Source organism: Delphinapterus leucas, chromosome 15 (assembly GCF_059928025.1).
Source record: "Delphinapterus leucas isolate spDelLeu-1000000601 "Yukka" chromosome 15, BTC_Dleu_Yukka2, whole genome shotgun sequence".
Taxonomy (NCBI): Eukaryota; Metazoa; Chordata; class Mammalia; order Artiodactyla; family Monodontidae; genus Delphinapterus; species Delphinapterus leucas.
The window spans coordinates 55,362,267-55,386,494 of NC_143143.1; the positions used below are offsets into that span (position 1 = coordinate 55,362,267).

At 44.8% G+C, this 24,228-nt stretch overlaps 1 protein-coding gene across 2 annotated transcripts in view; it reads right to left on the minus strand.

Moving 5' to 3' along the window:
• CDS2 (CDP-diacylglycerol synthase 2) overlaps positions 1-24,228 on the minus strand; it is a 70,276-nt gene that overhangs the window by 20,869 nt on the left and 25,179 nt on the right. Inside the window, exon 1 of one of the 2 annotated variants that reach the window (XM_022556523.2) lies at positions 22,224-23,691. The exons of the other annotated variant lie outside the window; for it this stretch is intronic. Coding sequence (XP_022412231.1) covers positions 22,224-22,241 — 18 coding nt within the window. The 5' untranslated portion in view covers positions 22,242-23,691. Of the gene's footprint in view, positions 1-22,223; positions 23,692-24,228 lie in introns of those variants that run through there. 2 annotated transcript variants of the gene reach the window in all.

Here is a 24,228-nt window from a genome sequence, read left to right on the forward strand (position 1 = left end):
CAACAGGGCTCCCCAAAGTCCATGGTGTTACTTCCAGACTTCACAAGAACACCCCATAAGGAGGCCAGCCCCACTCAGTGTGAAAGCCCTATGGGACCACTAACTCGAGTCACTGCTTCACCAGGACTGGTGTGTACCACTGCCCTCTCCCAGCCACCAGGCCTGGGCATCAGCAGACACTTTGATGTCACTCACAGAGTTGCCACCAGACCCCAGCCACATAAGGAAATGCTCACAGGAACTCACCCTGCTCCCCAGCCTGTGTGAAGGGACCAGAGCCATGCCAACAACAGGTTCTCCATCCAGAGTACCATGGAGCAGGCTGCTCTACATCCTAGGGACCATCCTTCTACTCAGAGCTTTTATTTCTTAGGAGAATTTAGAATAGCTGCTGTGAGAAGAGGTGCAGGAGAAATCAAATCACTTGGAATCAGAGTAACAATACTACACAGTATTTGAATAGCCCTTCACAGTTTTGAGAGCATCTCCCACACCTGTGAACATCTGAGCAGCTCTGGGAGGAAGGGAAGGAAGACGGAAAGATCCCTGTTTACAAATGAAGAAACAGGGGCTCTGAGAAATTCGATGGCTGGCCCCAAATCTCCTACTAACCAGGTCTCTGACTTCAGTGTGTTCATCCCACTAGATTTCCTTTTATGTAAGCATCTCGGAATCCGTTTTATTCTTCAGTAAGTGATTCAGAATAAAGTAAACTGAAAATGGCAAAAGGATGTTTCACCAAAGTGTCAAAGATTTCATTACATACATGTGCAAACAAAAAGACAGTTATATCTTTCTTCAAATTGGGCAATTTGAATTTCCCTGATGACTAATAAATATATGAAACTGAGGATCCCTTCACATGTTTCTTGGCCATTTGGATACCGTCTTCTGTGAAGTGTCTGTCAAGTCATTGCCCAGTTTTCTACTGACTTTTCTTGCTTTCCTTTTTATTGATTTGTAGGAGTTTTTTTAAATATGTTTCAGATTTAAGTACTTTGTGTCACTAACCTGTTCCTCCAGCCTTCTCTAACCCCCACGCCCCACCTCAGTCCTTCCCTTTCCTACAGTCAGACCTTCTCCCTCCGGCTCAGCACTGGCCACAACGGGGACTTGGTGGGAGATTTTATAACTGTCTTCTGCCCCAACTGGCCATAAGGTCCCTAAAGACAAGGATTATAACAACTTTTTCTCAGGATATCCTCATGCCCGGCACAAAGATACTTACATAAAATACTTACAAATATATGTAAGGATGGTGGGAGGAAGAGAGGAATTAATTCCAGGTGTGGTAAAGCTGCCCCTGCCCTCATAAAGACAGCTGTTTCTAAATTAACTCACAACTGTGATAACACCACAAAACAGAGGCTTTAGTGCAGAGCTGCTGATACAGAGACAGCAGGCTTTGGTAAAGAACTTATGGAGGCACTTTGCTGTACAGCAGAAATTAACACAACATTGTAAATCAACTATACTTCAATTTAAAAAAGAAAGAACTTATGGAGGTGGCCTCATCCGTAGGATCTGAGGGGGAAAGCCACAATTTCCGATGATGGGGGTGAGTGCTCCTTCCTCCGCCATGCTTAGCCAGTGGCTCTGGACAAGTCACCCAAGTGACTTGTACTGTGCTTCCTCACCTAATAAAAGAAGCCCAGAAAGGACCCTCCTTATCTGGTAGGGGTTCCCTAGAAAGATTTAACTAAACCCCCACCCAGAGCTGTGCCTATTCCACTGCCCCACAAGGTTCTGAAATGCATGGATAATGTGGGATTATCCCTCTCTGATGAGACTGCGTAAAGACTGAGGCATTTGGAACAGCTTTCCATTCTTCATGTTAACATTATCATCCCCTCCCCATCAGCTACCATCAGGAATATGAGGTAACGATGTTGTGGGATTATCTAGATCTGACCCCTCAACCAAGGGGCTTCAAAATGCAAGTACCAGAGCCCCACCAAGGCTTCCCACAGATGTTCTCCAGGAGTATCTAGAAGCCACAGGGGCTGAGGTGAGCACAGCAGGCGAGAGGACACAGGCATGCGTGCATGCACACACACAAGCCCTAGCACAGTTTATTTTTAACTTATCCATCCTGTTGTCAAGGAAACTCACAAAGGCTGCTGGTTCCCCAGGCTAGGAAGGGCAGGAAGGAACCCAGGCAGAGCCCCTGCAGGGGAGGGGCAGGGACCTCCGGCTCCGTACTAAGTCTCTGGACTTTGCAGGCCCTTTTACGAACGTTAGCCCAGATATCGCCATATCCGACTCCTCTCCTTCCTTGCTAGGAAGAAGTGCAGTGAAGAGAGGTATCCTGAAGCAGAAAGCAGTAAAAGGACAGAGAGAAATGTTACAAAGATGCTGTGACTGTTGTTACTGTCAAGACATCGGGGGCCTGGGATGAACAACTAAGAAATGAAGTAAACGCCCTAAAGAAACAAGCCTGAAGGAGATTAACTTTCCAGGTGTCACCTGCCTGTAAGCAAGTAACTCACTCCAGGCTCCTGAATAAGCACCCTCAGAGCCCTTACCTGGAGGTCTCCTCAGAGCAGGAGACAAACACCTACACAGGCAGCCACTCTCCCACAAGCTGAAACAGAGCCAAAAAAGGCAGAAGGGCAAATTCCTGTGTGGGAGGAAAGAGCACAGCCTGGGAAGACATGGATCAGGGTGGGGCAAATCGGCCAGCTCTCTGGGCTCCAGGTGGAGATGTCTAGAAAGCAGGGCAATGAACAGAAACCTTGGAGAACCTAGAATCCTGCGGCGTTCTGGCCCCTCCCCATGCACGGGCAGGGCCTTCCACTTGGGCTGCTCATGCCCGAGTGAGGAGGCGAATGCTGGCGGCAGCTTCCATAGTGGGCCCAGAAGGAGGCAGAAACCTGGAGCCCAAGTTTTCACCCAGCAGAAAGTGGCACACGCAGGACCAAGAGTCAGAGATGTCAAGCACTTCACAGGTTTGCTCCTCCAGCGGATGGTGAGACAGGCAGACGCCACGGAAGACTTTCTGCAGGAGGTGGCGGCGGCAGCCAGTCAAATCCCAGCCCTGGTGCTCATGACACTCAGCACAGGCCTCCAGTCTCTGGTCTTACCACTGGGGAAAGGACCCCCCCCCACCTCAGATGGTTGTTGGGATGATCAAATGCAACATCAGTGAAAGTCTATTAAAACTATAAAGGGACTGAATAGCAACAGGCACCTGCTGCACCCACACCCCCCCCCCCAGTAGGCTGACCATGGCACACACGACAGGAGCCCAAGAACCCTAAACACCTACCCCAGGCAACCTGGGCACCCTTCCCAAGGAGGGTAGAGTGGTGAAAGAATGGTGGTTATCAGGCTTTGCTGGGGTCCTGGGCTAATCAATTCTGTGAGCTCAGCATGTGCCTGCCTTGCTTCCTGTTTCCTGTTTTCCATTCATCCAACAGGCGGCCCCAACTCAAAAATGATCCACTTCTCAAAGCTCCCATGAAAGGTGGAGGTCTGAGACACAGGCAGCAGTACATGGCAGTGCTCCCTGATGTGGGATGTGTATAGCACAGTCCACTGAGGTGTGGGAGGAAATATTAGGACTTATTTCTATTTAGCTCATTCAGCTTTCCTTCCTTGTGCATGCTTTATAAGGGACCTATCAGCACAGGTATATAACTGAGTGAGTCTGTGCAAGCTGGGGCACATGGTAAAAGCATCACATATATGTTGGACACAGTGGTGTGTCAGTGACTGTGGTCTTCTTGATTCCCACGCACTGAGCAGTGCCTGGAACGTAGCAGGTGCCCAAAGATTTGTTGGACTAATGAGCTAATTAATTCTACTTAACCTACCATGGACCAAAGTGTCTGTTTGCACTGAGCATATGACAGAACCCACTTGGATTTCCAGCTCGTGTGGCCCTTGCAGCAGAGCCAGACTAGTGCCCACTCTCATCCCCTCTCCCTGCTGACTGGTGGGTCTTAGGACTCAGCTCAGTAGCTCTGGGGCCAGAACACAGTGGCGGGGAAAGGTTGCCTTGCTGCTTCAAGCTGTCTCAGCACGGCTCCCAGGCATCCCCTCCTCCTTCCTTTCTTTCTTTTCAACCCAAGGGCCCAGATCAGAGGCTGAGTAGGGCAGACCCTTGTCTCTCAGATTCTCTCTCAGTCACCGCCCATCCTCCCACAGTCCAGCAGCCATTTCTCAAGGGGGTTGTGGTGCTGGTGTAAACAGGAAACAAGAGCATTACTTTAAAAGGAAAAAAAAAAGTTATCTCTAAGGCCTCCTTCCTTCTGGTTCACTAAGACTCTATAGGGAAAGGCAGAAGCACTTCAGGTGAGGGACACATGGAAAGTCTTGGGTACCAAGGGCTCAGACCTGTCAACATTCTTAGAGAAACTCATGCCTGAAAGGCTTCCCCTACCAGCCTACCAGGGTTCCTCAACCTCCTACAGCTGCCCAGACACCAATGAACTAGGGCTCAAAACAGCACAGAAGGCTTCCTTCAACACAAGCAAGAGAAGGCAGCGAGGCAGGGCCAGAAGGAGCTGTAATGGTGGGGAGAGGGGAGGTCCCTGTGGTCAAGGTCTGGCTTCCTGGCCTGAGAAGGGACCTGGCTTGGTCCGGAACAGCATCCGTAGGACTCATTTTCACTGTTATAATCTACTTAGAAAACCCTAGAGAGAACACAAGCAGTTTAGAGAATACTAAGCTGCATTAAAACTCGTAAGTTTCATTTAATGAGCGACTTCACAACTTACACAAACTATTTTTTGTACTGCTTTAGATGCAAATTACAAACCTTGTCCTGGAGGAAAATCATTCAGGCTGAGCCTAACCTTTCCACTAAGTATCATGCCTGCCATCTTCTTAAACAAGCCCTGTGGCCAGTTGCCAGGAAAATCGAATCCCCCACTTGTAAGGAAAGAAATTACCAGAGACAGGTTTATCCTTAATATGAGTGTAAGGGACCTATGTGTCCTTCTTACTGAAAAAGCGAAGTAGACTTTCATCTGAGTTCCTATTGGGGGGAAAAAAAGTGTGTGTGTGTGTGTGTGTGTGTGTGTGTGTGTGTGTGTGTGTGTGTGTGTGTGTGTGTGTGTGTGTGTGTGTGTGTGTGTGTGTGTTTAGTGTTTGGAACAGCAAAGAAAATATTTCTAGCTTTTTCTAACGCTAACCTCATTTGACAAGTTCAATTGTCTGAACAAAGGATCAAAGGGGAAGAGCCTGGTTCTGAAAGTTTAGAATCATCCCTGGCATGGCCATATCCTGCCTTCAAAAGCCTCATATCAGTAACGTGATCCACAGAAAATGCATTCAACTACTCCAGATGGACTGCTTCCTTAAAGTACCTCCACACCAAAGAGCTCTCCAGAGGACACGGAAAGACACACGTGCGGGAGGTTCAGCTTTTTGAAACCTAACTGGCTCTGAACCGTTTCATCCACAGACAATACTATCTACAACGAGCCACAGAGGTCTTTACAGAGAACACACCACCGCCAGCCTTGGGCCCAGATAGGGCTCCTGTGGGAGGACAACTGTTCCCAGGACACCAGCACTGGAGCCTCCCACGTGCTGCCATCCCCTTTCCTCCCCCTCCTCGGAGACCTTGCTCCACTGATCTCCCCTCCCTCCCCTCTGTCCTCCCGCCTCCCCCTCACCCCTGGCCCTCATTTACACCATTCAAACAGGCTCATCCAAGGAAAGCACCCTCTTCCCCTTTGGGGAAGGATGAACCTTTGGGAAAAGCTTTGAACATCCCAACCCCTCCCTTGACTGACCTTCACCCTTGACGGGCTTTCATTCCTCCCTCAACCGACCTTCATTCCTCAAGCCACACCAAGCCACCTTCATCCCCGGGCATTCCCAGTCCTCCACCACCGGCACAGCCTTGCAGCGGCTTCTGATGCTATTATCGAGACACACTCTTCCTTTGGCTTCCAAGCAGCACATCCTCCTGGTTTCCCACCTGCCTCTCTAGCCAGGCCTTCTTTAGCCAGCTCCTCCTTGGCAGCTTCCTCTTCTTCAGCCTGTCCCTTAATCGAGGGACTCCACGAGGTTCTGTGCTGGGCACTCCTCCTGTTCTACTGCCCACTCTCCCTGAGTAATCTCATTCACTCTGATGCCTCTAACTGCCTCTTCTGGAGCTTCAGACCCACATATCCAAACATACTGGATGTCCCCACCTTGGATGTCCCAAAGACACCTAAAATTTTCTGTGTGTTCAAAACCAAATTCATTCCCTTTCCCCTGAATTGGCAAGTGAGAAAGGTGGCCATCATCCTTGGTGCTTCCTGCCTTGGCTCCTATCACCAGGTCTGGGATCACTACCTCCAAAACAGCTTTTAGCTCCATCTATTCATTCCCCTTGCCTCTAGACCCCCCCTTAACTCAAGCCAACATTGTCCCCCCTGGATAACTGTGACAGCCCAACCAGCTACCTCATCTCTGGCCTTAGTCTATTCCTACCTCCACTCTACTCTTCACACTGCACCAAGAAGGACCTTCCAAAAAGAAAATCTGACCATGTCAACTCCCTGTGCAATACTCCTCCTGGAGCTCTCTGGGCTAAACTGAGGTGATTTTTCCACCTCTAGCAGTCTAAAGGATAGACTAAACTACAGGACAGATCTAAACTTTTTTTTAATGGTCTACAAGCCCCTTTGGGATCATGGTCTTGTATACCCTTCCAGCCTCGTCTCTCTCAGCCATTCTGAACTACAGTCAGTTCCTAGAACAGGCTGTACTTTCTTACCTTAGGCCTTTTGCTCATTCTGTTCCTACCTAGAACAGTCTCTGCAAATCACCCTCTTCAGAAACTCATCTCTCTTGTGGCCAACTATTATTTACTTCAGATCTCAGCTAAGAGGTACCTTTCTCTCCAAACCTTCTGCCATGTGTCCCAGTGGCCCCCATCCTCCCTCAAGAATGCACCCCACACTGTATGGTCTCCTCCTGTAGACCACAATCTGGGTGGGGGCAAGGGGGAAATGTTGACTTCCTCACCACAGTACCCCCTACATCTGGCATGGTGCCTACAGAGAAGACAGTAAGTCTCACCACATCTGCCTAAGCAGCCACAGACAATCATTTGGAGAGGACCCAGGGTTTACTAGATTGGCAGATAGCCGAGCGACATACAGCAATTCAACATTTTCCATGCTCTTAAAAGCACTATATGAGGCATTATAGGGTTGCAACCCATTGTCCCACTGTTCATCTCCTCTTCTTTCTTAGAACAGAAGCCTTGATTTTTAGCTGGGCTTAGAACCAAGACTGCATTTTCCAGTTCTGGTCAATGAGATGTTAGCAGAAGCACTGTGTGCAATTCTACCATTTTTCTTTTATGCTGACTGGAATGTGGAAAGGCTAGTTGGAGCTCCGGCAACCATCTTGGCCCATGATGTGAAAGCCACCTATTACCAATGACTAAGCAACAAGATAAAAGGAGGAGACCATCAAGGACAACTATGTAGCACGACAAAAATGGTATGGACTGCTTATTACATGAGAAAGAAGGGCACTTCTATCTTGGTAAGCTAGTGATATTCTGAGTTTTCTGTCATTTGTGGCCAAATACATAAGTGATAGAGGGGACTCAAAGAAGCACAGGATTTGTGATAGAGGTATGTCTGAGAAGGAGTTCAGAAAAGGAAGACGCAGCCTGCTTGAATACAAGGTTTTCTAATTCAGACAGACACTGCTGGATTAGGTCCCAACCTCCTCAAAACTGCTCTCTCATACATTAAACCGAGAGTTTGGATGACATAGGATAATTCCTGTTTGTTCTTTCTCCCAACACTCTCCTACCTCCCCCCATTAAAGCCTCCGTCTGGAGTAAATGTATTTGTTTACTAAAAGAACAAGCATACAACTCTAACCTAGTACCAACCATCATCAAAAGACATTACTTAATTCAGGATAGAGACTACCAGAGCTGGAAAAATCACCTCTGTCTCCTGGGAGGCTCTGCCCACAGTTCTGTTCTAATGATACCGCTTGTTTTCCACTGTCCTCCAGAGTCAAAGCAAGACACCAAAAATTAGAAGCCCCGCTGGAGTCCAATAAGTCCTCTTATCATCAGTTACCTAGTCAGGCATCTCTATTAGTATTTAAGAAAAAATGAGTCCATCCTGGGGGAGAAAGTAATTTTTTTTAAGTTTCCTCTTTATTAGAATAAGGCTCTTGCAAAGAAGAAAGTTTATCAAATATTACCAAAAGATCTAATAAGATGGGAAAGAAAAATACATTTGCAATCTCAAAATTGGGCTCAAGTGTACTCCCTAGACCTCAGCCAGAAAATGAAACCAGGACCAGCTGCTGGATTCCACATCTGACGAACCCCTAAACTATAAACTGACATCCAGTACCCACCTCAGTGTCATGCATCTCCCACAGTTCTTACTACAAAGATTACTAGACAAGGTAAGTGGACATGAGAGCTAATGTCCCCAGTATCTCATGCCTCAAGCTCCCCTGCCCCTGTGGGTAGGCAAGCACCCTGAGCTGTTTACAGTATTGGAATAGTATAGTGTCACTTTATTTTAGTGTCACTATTCCTGATTCATAGCCAACAGTCATAGAAACAAGTGCCAATCAAATATACTGAGGACAAAAAATTAACAGTGTTCTCATCCCAAATTTTCCATATTAGTTGTAGAAGAAATTATGAAAGCAACAATGCAAAATAGTTTTTGATAAATGACTAAGATCCCTGGGAAAAGGTGAAATAGGAAAATGAGAAAGCCATTTAAGAAATATAATACTCCTAATGATCAAAGATGAGACAATTTGAGCATTAAAATAAATAATAAACCAAAAGTGATATAAACACAAAAATATGAAAATCTGAGTTCATAATGATAACTGTGCAAAGCCACAGAGACCACCTTTGAAGGTTGCTGGGACACCAGATCATCTTTTGAAAACCAATCATTAAAAGGAAAAGTGTGTTTATCGCACCCCTTCTGTACAATGGGTACAAAGAAATTGATTAAACTATTCTCTTTTGTCTTTGAAAAGTTCCTTTAATACAAAGGTTAAAAAAGAGTGCCTGGTCAGCTCAACTGCATATGACTTTCAGATATCCAGTACCTCAGCAGAGAAAAACCAATGTGCCCTCAAGTGTGATGTCCCAGACTCTGGGGACTAAAATGAGTCTAAAATTTCTAACACATGAAGTAAATAAAACAACCTCAAAGATGCCAAATTGAATGGACATTCCACTCTTCATCTTATGCAGGTCTTCTTCACCTCTTGGCAATATTAGATCTAGCTGACCACTTCTCTCAGCTTCCACGATACATACTTTCCAGGTTCTCATTCTACCTGACTGGCTGCTCTCAGTCTCCTGTGCTATTTTCCCTCTACCTGTCCTCTAAATGTTGATCTGGACCTGGGCTCAATTCTGGACCCACAACACTCTCTCCCTTAAGTATTACCATCCAGCCCCTTGCCTTTAATTACCAGTACCACGCCAACAACTCTGATGATTGTATCACCAACCCCAACCTCTCCTCCAGCGCCAGACCCAACTGCTATATTTCCAACTACTTACTGACATCTCCACTAGAAAGTTCTCACAGGCATCTCAAACATATCTGAAAAGAACTGCTGACATTACCCACGAAACTGTTGATCCTTAAGTGCCTAGCTAGCCAGTTGATGGCGCCACAATCTATATCCTGCCTAAGCCAGAAACCCGGGAGTCATGCTTAATTCCTCTCTCCTCATTTTTCCCCAGGTACTGGACACTGCAGCTGACTCCCTCCTAAAATCCATTCTACTCCCCTTGCATGGTGTGTAGTAGCCTGTGCAAAATAATCATTTTAATCCCATGCTCTTTTCCACAGCGACAGGCTCACGAACAGGCATTTAACCCCAGCATAACCCAATGGGGAACATGACTGTTCTCGAGTAGGCACTTGGCCTAAGATAGTATAATCAAATTAGAACTCTAGAATCAGTTAGATGACTGTGGGGAGAGACACTTGAGCTCTCTTTCCCCCACCAGCCTGAGGAAAAGGGGAACAGGTGGAGAGGCAGAGCCCCAGGTGCTACCGGCACTAGCCTGCATCTTCATGGGAGTCTTCAGACGATGCCAACACCTGAAAGCCACAGTGGAGTGAGGACCAAGAATGGCTTAAGCCAATGAATTGCATGATCTGCATGATCTATTATCTGCAACTGAAAAACAATTCAAGTTCTGTTGGTTCTACAGCCAAAATATATATTGAACATATCCTTTCTATCTCCTCGGTCACTAGGCTCATCCCAGCCCCCATTATCTCTCACCTGCAACAGTCTCCTAATTGTTCCTTCCACCCTCCACTCTCCTCACAAATAGCCAATGATCTTCCCAAAATACCTACCAGTGCATGCATCTCCCCCATTTAAAACCCCTTTAATGACCTCTCACTATCTTAGCTTAACTTACCAGATCCCAACCTACCTCTCCTAGCCCCTCCCTGCACCAGTGATCTCCAGGGAGGATGGACCCACAGCCACAGTGGCCTTTCTGCTGTCTCTCAATACACTGACCTAACTCCTGACTGAGAGCCTTCACCCCGACTCTGGAATGTTCTCACTGCTCAATCAGCCACCTCACTCAGTCTCCATTCAAACAGTCCCTCCTCAAAGAGGGCTTTTCTGACCACCCTACTCATAAAAGAATGGCTCAACTCCACCTCCATCATTCTCTATCTCCTTACAATGCTTTCTTTTCTTTATAGCACTTACTAATGCCTGAAATTTATTATCAATAAATTTGAAGGCACTAGGGAATGCATACCGCTTCAACCTTTATCTGGTCTTGATAAATATTTTTCTTAAAGTAATACATATTCCTTAAAGATAACTGGGATATGCATCTTTAGAACCTCCAAATTATCCAAAATAATTAACGTTCTGATGTATTTCATGCTAGTCTTTTTCTATGTATACATGTTTTTGGGGGGATAATAGCTGTAATCACACTGCACACCCAAGTCCTGTTTGCTTCCTAGTCACCTCTGTCATCAATGACTTAGGTGAAACCACTGATGGCAGACTGATAAAACATGCAGGCAACACAAAGCTCAGAAAGATAGACAAACACTTAAAAATATCAATGTGCTAGAAAGACGGGCCAATTATACAAATATAAAATTAGACTGCAATTAACAGAAGACTTCAACCACCAGTTCAGAAGCACAAATTGAGGGAGATATAGCTTAACAGTAACATATACACCCGAAGACTTAAGGACTTTGACAATCACAGATTAGTTTGAATAACAAAAACAAAAACTGGTCCAATCGGTTCAAAACAAGACAACAGGCCCAAAATGGAGTCACTTATGTTAAGTTCCCATCACCAAACCGAGACAACCTACAGCTCTGGCTCCCCTAGAAATGGAATCTTAAACCAGTCAGTCAGGAGTTACCTAACCAGCACTATTTTGGGTAATGTGCCCAAAATCCCTGCCATATCCTAAAGAAACGTAACTTTGCAGTAACTAATCTACTTTTTTGCCTAGTGTTAAGTCCCTTGTTCCCACTCTCTCCTGCCTATAAAAGTCTTTCATTCTGTACTGCTCTGGGAGCTCATTTCTGTCTGCTACACTGGATGCTGCCTGATTCATGACCATTGAATGAAGCCAATAATATCTTCAAATTTTACTCAGTTGAACTTTGTTATTTTAAAAAAACAAACCTGGGCTTCCCTGGTGGTGCAGTGGTTGAGAGTCCACCTGCCGATGCAGGGGACACGGATTCGTGCCCCGGTCTGGGAGGATCCCACATGCCGCGGAGCGGCTAGGCCCGTGAGCCATGGCTGCTGAGCCTGCGCGTCCGGAGCCTGTGCTCCGCAACGGGAGAGGCCACAACAGTGAGAGGCCCGCGTACCGAAAAAAAAAAACAAAAAACCTTAGGTTGTATTAACACAGGCATGGTCCTGCTCTACTTAGCGTTGGTCAGACCTTACCTAGGGGCAAATATGTCCAGTACAAAGGTTAAAACAGTAAGGAGATACAAAAGGAACAAGACTGTAATAGAAATAGATGAAGAAACCAGAGAGGCTGAGCCTGGGGACCACTGAGAAATGAACATTGGCATCACTGCATTGATAAAAAAGCAGAAACAGGTTTTATGTCCCTTGCCAAGGAAAATTACTAGGTAAATTATGGTAAACCAACTTTCTGTGCAGCTATTAACAATACAACTATAAACACCATGCAGCAACACGAAAAAGGCAGAATGCAAAATTATGTCTATATGGGGTTTTAACTACATAAAGCTTGAAAACAGTTGGCATATGTATCAGTTATCAATCTATTACCTCTCAGACTGGATCTTTGGTGATACTGCTGGGCTTGGATCAATCCTGGTATACTGCACATGTAGTGTTTTAATACCCAGGTTTGGGTCTCCCTTTTGTGATAACAGTTCTTTAATTTTGTTTTGGGGTAATCCTCTCTCCACCCCCACCCAGTGTAAGCAGGTAATTTATAACTAATTAGAGCACTGTGCTCCCTAGACCACAACCACTGGGTCAGAGGTAAACACATGACCCAATCATAGCAATTCCTTGTACTTCTTCTGGAGCCCCAAAGAAGAAGGCATAACCTTGTCAATGGGACCTTCCACCTGCTAGAAAATCCTGTAACCATGTGAAACCTAGAAATGAAGCCAACGTGAAGGAGAGCCAAGAGATGGAAGGAGACTGGGGCTTGATGACATTGAGGCACTAGATTAAACTAGGCCTGAAGCTAGAACCTCCTTGGTCTTTAAATTACATGAGCTAATAGAGTCCTTTTTCCCTTTTAATCAAGTTTGAGAAGCTTCTTGCATTTATAACTGAAACAGTCTTATTTTATTCCTCTCCTCACACTTCTGTTCTTCTTCCCCACACTTCCTAAATGCCAGTGTTCCCCAAGCTTGTATTTCTGTAGTGCAGTGTACTGCACCCTTAGTACCATCAGTCTCTCTTCTATGGACCTACCTTCCGTAACAGTAGATATATCCTCTCTCCCAAGCTACAGCACTACATTTCAACCCGTCAACAAGACACCTCTATGTCCAACCAGCACCTCAAAACTCAACAGGTCCAAAACGAACCACCTCCTTTACCACCCACACTAGCTCTTCCTCCTGTTTCTATCAGAATCGAATCTACCTGAGATGTGCTCCATAGGGAACAGTGACCTCATCACCACCTCCAAATCCCCCTCCCTACACCCATCTGTCCTCAAACTGTGTGATCCTAACACTCCAGGGTTTCTCTTTATTCCCACTCTCACCCCTAGTATGCTTGCTAAAGTTTGCATGTCAGCCCTTCTCTACTACACTGGCCTCCCAATTGATTTCTCCACTAATTCCTCCCTTCTCTAACTTATTCCCCACACACGCCCAAATTAATCTTCATAAAGCACAGCTCTGATTACACGCCTCATCCACTCATTTTTGCCCAGTGAACTAATGACAAATGGCCTCTCACCTCAGGTCCTCCAAGATCCGTCCACTACACCCAGCACAAGCCACATGCTCCAACCAAGCACAGCTACTCATTGGCCCTGATTACCTCCCACCCTGTTCTCTTCTCCAGCTTTGTTCCCAGCCTTTTTTCCTCCTTGCTCATCCTTCAGGTCCCATCTTAGGAGCACTAAGACTCCTCAAAGAACGTCTTCCCTGATTTCCACCTACAGTAAACAGGAAAAAAAAAAAAAACACCCCTCCCCAAAATAAATTGACTTCCTAGAAATCTGTGAATATTACATTACGTGGCAAAAGAGTAAATATTACCTTATATGGCAAAAGGTGTGTTAATTAAGTTAAGGATCTTGAACAGAGGTGCTTATCCTGATTATCCAGTTGGGCCCTAATGGAATCACATGTATCCTTATAAGAGAGATGCAGAGGGAGATCTGATGCAGAAACAAAGGAGAAGACAATGTGAAGAAAGACCAGAAAGAGAGAGTGAGAGAGAGAGAGAGATGTGGCCACAAGCCAAGGGATGCCAAGATGTCACCAGAAGCTGGAAAGGGGCCTGGCATGGATTCGCCCCTAGAGCCTCTGAAAGGAGTATGGTCCTGCCAATACTTTGATTTCAGGCTTCCAGCCTCCAAAACTTGTGAGAGAATAATTTCCTGTTGTTTTAAGCCACTGGGTTTGTGGCAATTTGTTAGAACAGCTCCAGGAAACTAATACCCGACCCTGCTCACCAGTTTCCTCTTTCAATAAAGTTCCCACAGCATATTATGTGTCCTTCCTCCCACTAATTTTTGCACTTTGTAGTCATGTTCAGAGGGCGTAATCTTAACATAATCTAATTTAGATTTCAAGCTCATCAAAAGTAAGGACTGGGCTTCCCTGGTGGCGCAGTGGTTGAGAATCCACCTGCCGATGCAGGGGACACGGGTTCGTGCCCCGGTCCGGGAAAATCCCACATGCCGCAGAGCGGCTGGGCCCGTGAGCCATGGCCGCTGAGCCTGCGCGTCCGGAGCCTGTGCTCCGCAACGGGAGAGGCCACATCAGTGAGAGGCCCGCGTACCGCAAAAAAAAAAAAAAAAAAAAGTAAGGACTGCCCTATTCATCTTTCTTTACCTTGAGTGCTCCTGGCCTAGAAGCTGGTTAAAGCTTAATGAGTGTTTTTTTAAACTCACTGAATTTTAATCAAATTCATCAACCTTTATCTACAAAACCTGGAATAATGGCTGCCACCATTTGGGTAGGAAAGACAACTTTAGAGCTACAGTTACACAATTACAACTAATGACTAAAAGGACTAAATTTTCAGCCCTTCCCAAAGATTAAAATTATTTGGGGAGGGACACCCATAAAACCCAGGTGATAATGAGCTGTATTTCTGGACAGCAACTAATGTGTTGTCAGGAATAAAGAATAAGTTGGCAGAGTGAAACCTTTTAAGCCCAAAATGGTTCAATGCTGCAAGAACATATAGGTACACTCATTTCCCTTGAATAATGGGAAATACTCCAGGCAGAATCAGAACACATCTGTCGTTTAAGCCAACTGGACTGCATGCTGGAAGGTCCCTTCCAATGCTCACACTTTGAAATGCTACCTTCATGTTAAGAAACACCTGCTTTATTCTTCTTTGTAAGATCATTACTACCTGAAATTATTACACATTTTTCTGTCTCCTCCACTAGAACATAAACTCCATGTGGAAGGGACTTTTATTTACTGCTATATCCCCATGGCCTACGACACTGCCTGGTACATAGAAGGTCCTCAATAAATGTCTCTGTACAAAGGGAGGAAGGGAAGAAAGAAGACAGCTTAAGGAATGACTAAGGAGTTATCCACTTCTGAGTCTGTAGGTTAAAATGGCAGGCATAAATATCACATCACAATAGCCAACCACTTTGCACAAAATGTCTCCATCTCACGTCTGCAGGTTCTGTGTGGAAGGAATGTGGAAGTCTTAAGAACGTCATAAGGATGAGCCATCAAACAGGAGAACAGAGGTGGGTAGCAGAACTGAGAAGACAATCTCAAGCAGCTGCTGACTGCCTTTCCCTCCATGCATTCGTGCAAAAAAGGAATACATGCCTCCTGCAGCTTGGGCTTCCAGAAGCTGAGTTCTCCACCAAGCTAGTTTCTGCTCCAAGCACAGACAGACAGATGCACCAACCAAAAAAGAAATTACTCGCCACCTTAATAACATAGGCAACAGTGACTGGCGGCCACTTATTCTTCACACTGAACCGGCAGGCTGTCACCTCTACCCAACTCGATCTCAGCTGAGGGTTGAAGGTTTGATGAACAGAATAAATTCTAACATCTCTGCTATCTAGTATTAAGGAAAAACCTGTTAATCCATAGTGAAATTTCTAGATAACCAAAATGTACCTGCTTCATCAATAAAAAATGGTTTTCTTTTAAAGCTATTTAAAAGCAAATCTGCTACCCAAAAATGATTAACCACCTCTACAAAAAGGATGCTTAACCTATTATTCTACGTTTCCTTTGTTAAAAAATAAAATTCAACAAAGTATATTTTAAAGATCTTTTTGGTTGTATTCAATCATGATCAGGCAGCATCCAACTCAGCAGAAAGAAATAAGCTCCCAGGAGCTGCACAAAATGAAAGGCTTTTATAGGAAGAAGAGAGTGTGAACAAGGAAACTATACTAGCAAAAAAGTAGATTGGGGGAATTCCCTGGCAGTCCAGTGGTTAGGACTCTGCGCTTCCACTGCAGGGGGAGGGGTTCAATCCCTGGTCAGGGAAATAAGATCCCGAATGCTGTGAGCAGTGAGGCCAAAAAAAAAAAAAAGGTAAATTGGTTATTGCAATATTACTTTCCTTCAGGGAATGGCAGGGGTCTATCAGGAGATTACCCTAAATAGTGCTGATTAGGTAACTCCTGAGTGAATGGTCTAAGGTTCCATTTCTGGGAGAGGCAAAACAGTAACTAGGTCTCTTTGGTGATGTGGAGCTTAGCGTAAGTGACTCCATTTTGGGCCTATTGTCTTGTTTTTAACACCCTGAATTCCCATTGCTCTTCCACCTGTGCAGATCTCAGGAGCTAATGAATGAAGAGGCTGTCTTCCTCAGTAATACAGACCCTGTGCTTTAGTGCTCAGGTTTGAATCCTAGAGTTTATCCTCCCTCAGTATCAGGCTACTGACATACTTGCCTTGAGAGCACTTCCAAGCTGCCTCTCTCCCAGAGAACTCTATCAGGGGTAGAGCCTCTATCCAAGGCTCTGAGAACTAGGCCTGAGCTAATTATGGACAGAGCCAGTGAACTGTTCACAGCCTGAGAGAGTGCTCAGGCTCAGTGCCCAGTCAAGGATTTCTGGGCATAGACTGTGGATATCAGCCCCAGCTGTTCTCAGAGCATTTACTCCGAGAGGTCCTGGCTGGGAGCAACAATCTCTTAACCAGAAAGGCTTGAGGACAGCTCAGTACTTAGGCCTTATAGGTAGGTGAACCTGAGAAAGACACAGGGCAGGAAGAAATCTACCCATAGGCTTCCACAGGCAGGGAGGGAAATCCAAGTCACCACAGTGCTCTGCGGCACGGTGAGAGTGGAAGCTGTGTTCATGCAGTCCAAGTTGCTTGTCACACCTGCATGCCATCATTGAGACTCAGGGCAGGCCACCCCAAAATATGTCACAATGGTATATTGATTATTTTGAATTAGTTATTTAAGAAACAGCCAATGCAAGAAGGACACTTTGACCCTCCTTGCTGTCCCCTGAAAGCAGGAAATCTCTCATGTGTAAGGTGCACTCCCTGCATCTGGAGCTTTAGGAGGACACCCTTATAGCCAAGTGATAGGGAATTCAGCCAAGAAGCCTATATAAACAAACCTTGTTAACTTCTTTAATTTACTACCCCAAGCCCAAACTCTGTTTACATTCTTCACTAATTGGGCACCGAAAACCTAAGCTTCTTCATCCTGTCAATTCTTCACAAACTGTCTAAAAAGTATAAAAGCTGCCTGCTGTGGCCACTTCTTAGGTCCCATTCCTATGGGACCTCCACGCGCATGAATTAAAATTTCTTTTTCTCCTGTTAATCTGTCTTGTGTCAATTTTATTATTAGTCCAGCCACAGAACTTAAGGGGGGTAGAGGGGGAAATTTCCTCCTCCCCAACAACAGTAATTTTTAGTTTAGCCTTTTTATGCATTTAAATTTTTACTCGATATTCTGTAGTGTGTCCAAATTTTGTGCATCTGAACCATTTAGTTTCACTGTCTTTTTATTTTCATAAATTCTAAACACTTTTCAACAAATGTTGGGATTGATACTAAGCACATCATGTATTAATGCAGCATGGTACTTCAATACTAAAAATAAACACTGACCTGCCAATGTTTTCTTTTTGCTCCACTACTCTAGTCACTAAGCTCAACAAATTCCTCCTGAAACCAGAGGCCTGGTTCAGACCACCCAGCCAGTTGCTAATCTTCACAGCTGACTTAACACCACTCAACCTCCCGACCACTTTACGTCTAGGAACAGCCAAGTCTGACAGCAACTGGGAGTTTATATGACCAAGAGGTCATAAAGGAAAGCTGTGCCTTTGGGCTCTGCTTGCTTTGTTACCCCAGTTTTGCCAGCCTGCCAGGAACCCCCATGACGGATCAACCTGCCTTTACTGCAGCTCATGGGAACTACAGAAATTCAAGACAAGGAGCCCAACTCCAGAGACTTCATCTGCTGAGGAGATAGCACCTAACCAGGATTTGAACAGTCAATTTCCACAGAAGCATGGAGAAGGGAGGAGGATGAAGAAATGGGGTGCAGGAGTCAAGAGGGCTCCACAGAGGAGGCTGGGGCTCAGGGGACAAGGGATCCATGCCACACAGGCCTCATACCAGTGTAGCTTCCAGCCTGCTTGCAGCCTGCAGGGCCTGCACTGGCTGAGATGTCCCTGCTTCCAGTTTGCAGGCCCCAAGGAACTCAGTGGCCACTGTCACCAGCTCCTTTCTCACAGACTGGTGCAGAGTGAGGTAAAGGCTTCCCCACTGCCCTCCCAACAGCCCTGTTGGCTAACCCTGAGACATTCATAGGTCCTCCTGTGTTAGGGACTCTCTGGCCACACGGTGACTGAGGAAACGAGGAGGCCAAGGAGGCAGAAGGCTAAGGCAAAGAGCACGGAACTCAGATTCAGCCCACCTGGGTTCAGAATATAGCTTGAATTTCAAGCCTTTTTGCTCATCCCTATAAAATAGGAGCCAAAGCTTCTGATAATGCAGCAAGCCCACTTCTAGACATGTATACAAGTGGCCGGCTGGTCACTGCATGGTCAGGCCTTGTAATAATATCACAGGCCTACTGAGCACCCCACTGCCCAAATTCCTGCTAGGCTGTCACAGTGGCATGTCTGTGAAAAATGGATAATCATTTCCAAAAATCCTTTAAGAACAATACCAGTTTAGGTCTTTCAACTTCTTTACTAAAAAAAAAACAAACCTTACAATTAGTAAGAAAAATGTGAACATACCAATAGAAAATTAAGCAAAAGAGAAAGACAATTTGCCAAATACAAATAAATATTTACAAATATTTGTAAATGATGCAAAAAAAATGGCCACGAGAAACCATTTTCCTCACATCAGATTGAAAGAATAAAAAGAATATTCACTGCGGACGGGGGCAAAAACCAGTGCACTCATGCGGTACTCATGGAAATGTAAATTAGGACCACCTTTCCGAAAGGCAATTTGGAAATAGGTACAAAGAGCCTTTAAATGGTTCACATCTCCTCTGATCTAGTCATTCCATACTGAGACACTACCCTAAGTGAATGTCTAGAGAAACACAATTTATGAGGATGTTCATCACAGCATTATTTATAGGAAGAAACAAGCTATATGTCCAACAATAGAAGATTCTGCCATGATCTATTCAACAAAGATAGGGAGGAATGCCAAGCAGCCATTTTAAAACCACAGGAAAAAGATTAGCAGGACATGATGAAAATGTTAACAGCAGTTATATTCTGGGTAGTGAAATTAATGTAGTTTATATTCATTTATACTTTCCTGTCACCTCCACATTTTCCACAAAACAAGTATTGCTTCCATAATTTAAAAAGTACAAAATGGATATATCTAAGCCTCTCACTCCTCTGTGCTGACACTTTACTGGCTTCCCCTAAACTCTGTGGCAGGGCACTCAAGGCTTCCCCATTGTACTTTGGGACCCTTGACTCATTCTCTGTCCATCCTTCCCAGCAGATTCCTGCTCCTACAACTCAAATGTCACCACCCCTGTACCAAGCCCTTTCCTCTCCCCCTACCCAAGCGGTGCTAAACACTTCAGAATGATGAGTGAGTGAGCCCTGGAGTCACACACAGATGAACACACGAGGCAATATGAGATTCTTCGAAGCAACCAGAAAAACCAGCCCTAAGATCAGCTTCCACAACCACATTACCTGTGGTGAACTCATCAAAGCCAAGAGAGATTAGTGGACAACAAAGTCTGGAAATCCTGAGCCAGTTTCCCTGAAAAGGAAGGACCCTGAAAAATCCCAAACCATCCAATCTCAAACCATTCTATCCCCTTTTGGATCCCCAGGACACTAAAAATCTTTGTTTCTTCAATTTCAAATGATGGTTCATTCTAGTGTTTTGGATATATTAAGACCAATGAGAAATATAAGAGTCATGTTAGAACACCAAACTGAATAATCAGAATAACTCTTCCCTGAGATCTAGGAAACAAGATGTCTAACCAAATCTCCCAGGACTCAGCAGGACCCTACAGAATGATGAGATGTCACTTGTCCGATGGAAAGTCCCTAGGAGAGGCTATATCTACAGAAGAAATGGTTTCTTTGTCAGAAGTTCTCAAAAAAACTACTCCCCAGGGGCACCTTTTCGATAGACCACTATGTGCGAAGTGAAAAGTGTCTGTACAGAGAATTCTGTGGAACAGACAGGAGATAGAAATGGCAACTGTTCAAGAGAAGACTGGGTGTTTGGCTGACATCCCTGTAAGAAAACAAAGCTCGTGTGGCCCTTGGTCTCCCAAAACTACAGGAGGGGAAAGACATCAACCCAAACATAGCGCAGACAGGAACCTAGTGGGAGATTCTATTCAAAGTAGCCAAAGATCAGCAATGAAGGGGCTTCTACAAACACCTTCACACTCAGCACAGGATGAGACACTATAAACCACAATGGAAGGGAACAGAGAAGATTTATACCTTTGGAGTTAAGCCCATGGCAAAAAAAATGGCCAGAGGCAATAAGAACTCCAGCCAGCCAGTCTCCACATGTAACATAATGAGACTATTTCTCAATCTTATCCTTTAGTTATTTTTCCACCAAGGACCTCTTATTTTGAAGACTGCATTTATTAATAACTGATTTGTTTCTCCAAAGATAACTGCCACATTGCACATCCTTGTTAGGCTCTCTCAGGTTTCAATGCCAGCCCTGCCACCTCCAGCAAGTTACTGCTCCAACACACAGGAAACATACATTTCTGATGCAATAGCGGGAAGGGGGTGCATGTGCAATGATAACTTTTATCCAAAGGCATCTTGTTAAAGCCACACCATTTCTGGCTATTCCCACACAATTTTGTAAGAATTCAAGATCATCATTTTGAACAACAATTATTGCTCCATCCTACAGAGAGATCAAAAGATATAAATTAGATGATGATAGACAGGAAACCGAGGGCCTGGTTCTTCCTCTAGTTTTAGAAAAGTGGTGCTGGACATCCATCTTGGGAGATACTAGTATGCAGTGACTTTTCTACATATTACTCCTTTGTTTACCAAACATTCAAGTACTATACCGTCCAAAAGATGCCTATGCCTCGAGGGTTCTCCCACTGAGGAGCAGGCAGCTGCCTGTGCTTGACCCTCAGCCCCTTCCTTCCTATCCCCAAACCTGCAAAACAGTTCCCCTTTTCTTGTTTCCTCACTTCCCATGAATCAGCTGCCTGCCACCACTGGAGAAGACCCTCAGCCACCCCTGTTCTCCCCTCCTCTCTGCCCTCATTTTCCCCAGCTTTTCTTTTTCATTGCTTAGGAGATCTGCTGCCAATTTTTGATAGGCATCTTCAGGCCTTTGGAAGTGCTCAGAGGTCACTGGTTGCCCCAACATCCATTCTCCCTTCTTTCCCATTGTAATAGAACCCCAATGCTTAGCCAAGTGCATGACCATTTCCCAGCTTCCCTTGCAACCAGGCGAGGACAAGTGACACAGTGTGGCCAATAAGCTATAAGCAGAAACAGTGAGTGCATTTTCTAGGAAATATCCTTACAGGAAAGGAGCAGGCCTCTTCTCCTGCCCTTCTTCCTGCTTTCTGAAACATGGATGTGATGGCTAGAACTGCAGCAGCCATACTGTACTAGAGGCAAAAGTCACATACTCAGGGTGGTGGAACAGCAAAAGAAGAAACCTGAATCCTTGACACTATGAAGCTGCTGGAATGCTGACCTCTAGACTTCTTTTTTTTGTGAGAGAAATACACTTCCATCTTGTTTAATCCTCTATCATTTTTGGTTTTCAGTCACTTGGAGTTAAACAGGGCAAGAAGCCTGAGATTTTGCTAGAATGTTTAAAGAAATAGGTTATAAACACACAGTGCTAGTCATTTCGAAAAGCTACATAGAGACTAAAAAATATCATTAAAAAGAGCTTAGCAAAATCCATAAAATGGCAAATGTATGTATAAAGATTTACTGTTCAAAAAACCTTGTGAGATACCATCTTCCATAAAATGATTTTTGGGTCACTGAGAGAAAATATAGAGGCAGAGGATAAACCACATTTACTCCTTACTCTACTTGACATCTCCATGGCACTTGTTCTCTCAGGCTTTGGTAGCACATCACACTCTCCTTCATTGGCCTCCTACCCTGTCTCATCTCCTCTCCTCCATCAGACAACTCCAACCAAACGCAGGCACTTCCCAGGGTCAGTTATCAGCTCTTTTGCCTTTCTTGCTTGTCAGAAGCAGAAGCCTAGAATTCAGTGTTCACCAATCAAGAGGAACCAATTTTATTTTCGCCACACACATAAAACAACAACAAAAACAGTGTTGCAACTACCTGCTTCTAATGTTGTAAGATGAACTTGGTCTCTCAAAACTCAAAACTCCCTGTTGAAGAGGGCAGACAGAGCCCATGCCCTTTGACCTCAACATCCAACTGAAATCAATGTCAATGGGTACAGTACGTAATAAAACCAGGGCCTCAGACGAAATATTAGGGGACAGAGATCATCAGTGGATGAGATTTCAACAAATTTCTGGATGACAAAGTAGACTGAAGAGCTAAGATGGATGGAATAAAACAGAAAAAAAAAAAAATGCAGCCAAGAGATTATATAGAAGAAAGGCTCCAGGCAAAGTAGGAGCCCTCTGCCCTCTGAAACCCTGGAGGAGCTCTGGACTGAGGTCTGACAGATAAGATGGTGGATGAGATTTAGGGGGCTCTGCTCCCCACCCACTCAACCTAAAATGAAGCCTATCAGGCAACAGGCCCCATTTAAGCACACAGAGGTCAGGCAATTCCCGGTCAGGACACAGGTGAGCCAAGACACTGCTGTGTCTCTCCCATTCTCTCCATGTCTGAATGGGGTTGTCCTGCCCACCTTCATCCTGTCCCTCTTCCACAACTGTAATTGAAGGGGCAAAAGATGACAGATAGATAATAACCCTTTCACGTACAGTCGCGAGACCCAATGAGGAGACTGCCGGATATCAAACTGCATGCGAACTATGAGCCAAACACAATGACTAGTAACTGAACGGAGCTTTGTGCTGCCGGCTTTGAGAGGAAGTAATTGAGTTCTGCAACCCAGAAGAGAAGACTGAATCAAGCAAGCACACCCTGCAAACCCTCCCCAGCTAATGTTTTCCTGGGAAGACATGCATGGATTAATATACACTTCACAGACTGCACATGACCCTCAACATGATGTTTTCAGTCAGTGTTTACAGAGGGAAAAAAATGTGTATTAACGTCCCGAAGATCCATTCAGCATTTTAACAGAAGAAAGCATTGGGGAAATTTTTTAGTTACATTTCAAACAACACTGGGAGAACATCAGAATCATTACACATTTTGAATAGTATATTAAATTTCAAGAGATGTGTGATCTCCAAAGGTACTGATATTTTGAGAGTCATATTGGCAACACATGCCTTGTGAAGATCCGATGAGAAGCCTCCTTTTATTTTTTTATATTAATGATTCTTTTTTTTATTGCTTTACAATGGTGTGTTAGTTTCTGCTTTATAACAAAGTGAATCAGTTATACATATACATATGTTCCCATATCTCTTCCCTCTTACGTCTCCCTCCCTCCCACCCTCCCTATCCCACCCCTCCAGGCGGTCACAGAGCACCAAGCTGATCTCCCTGTGCTATGCAGCTGCTTCCCACTAGCTATCTACCTTACATTTGGTAGTGTATATATGTCCATGCCTCTCTCTCGCTTTGTCACAGCTTACCCTTCCCCCTCCCCATATCCTCAAGTCCATTCTCTAGTAGGTCTGTGTCTTTATTACTGTCTTACCCCTAGGTTTTTCATGACATTTTTTTTCTTAAATTCCATATATATGTGTTAGAATACGGTATTTGTTTTTCTCTTTCTGACTTACTTCACTCTGTATGACAGACTCTAGGTCTATCCACTTCATTACAAATAGCTCAATTTCGTTTCTTTTTATGGCTGAGTAATATTCCATTGCATATATGTGTCACATCTTCTTTCTCCGTTCATCCGATGATGGACACTTAGGTTGTTTCCATCTCCGGGTTATTGTAAATAGAGCTGCAAT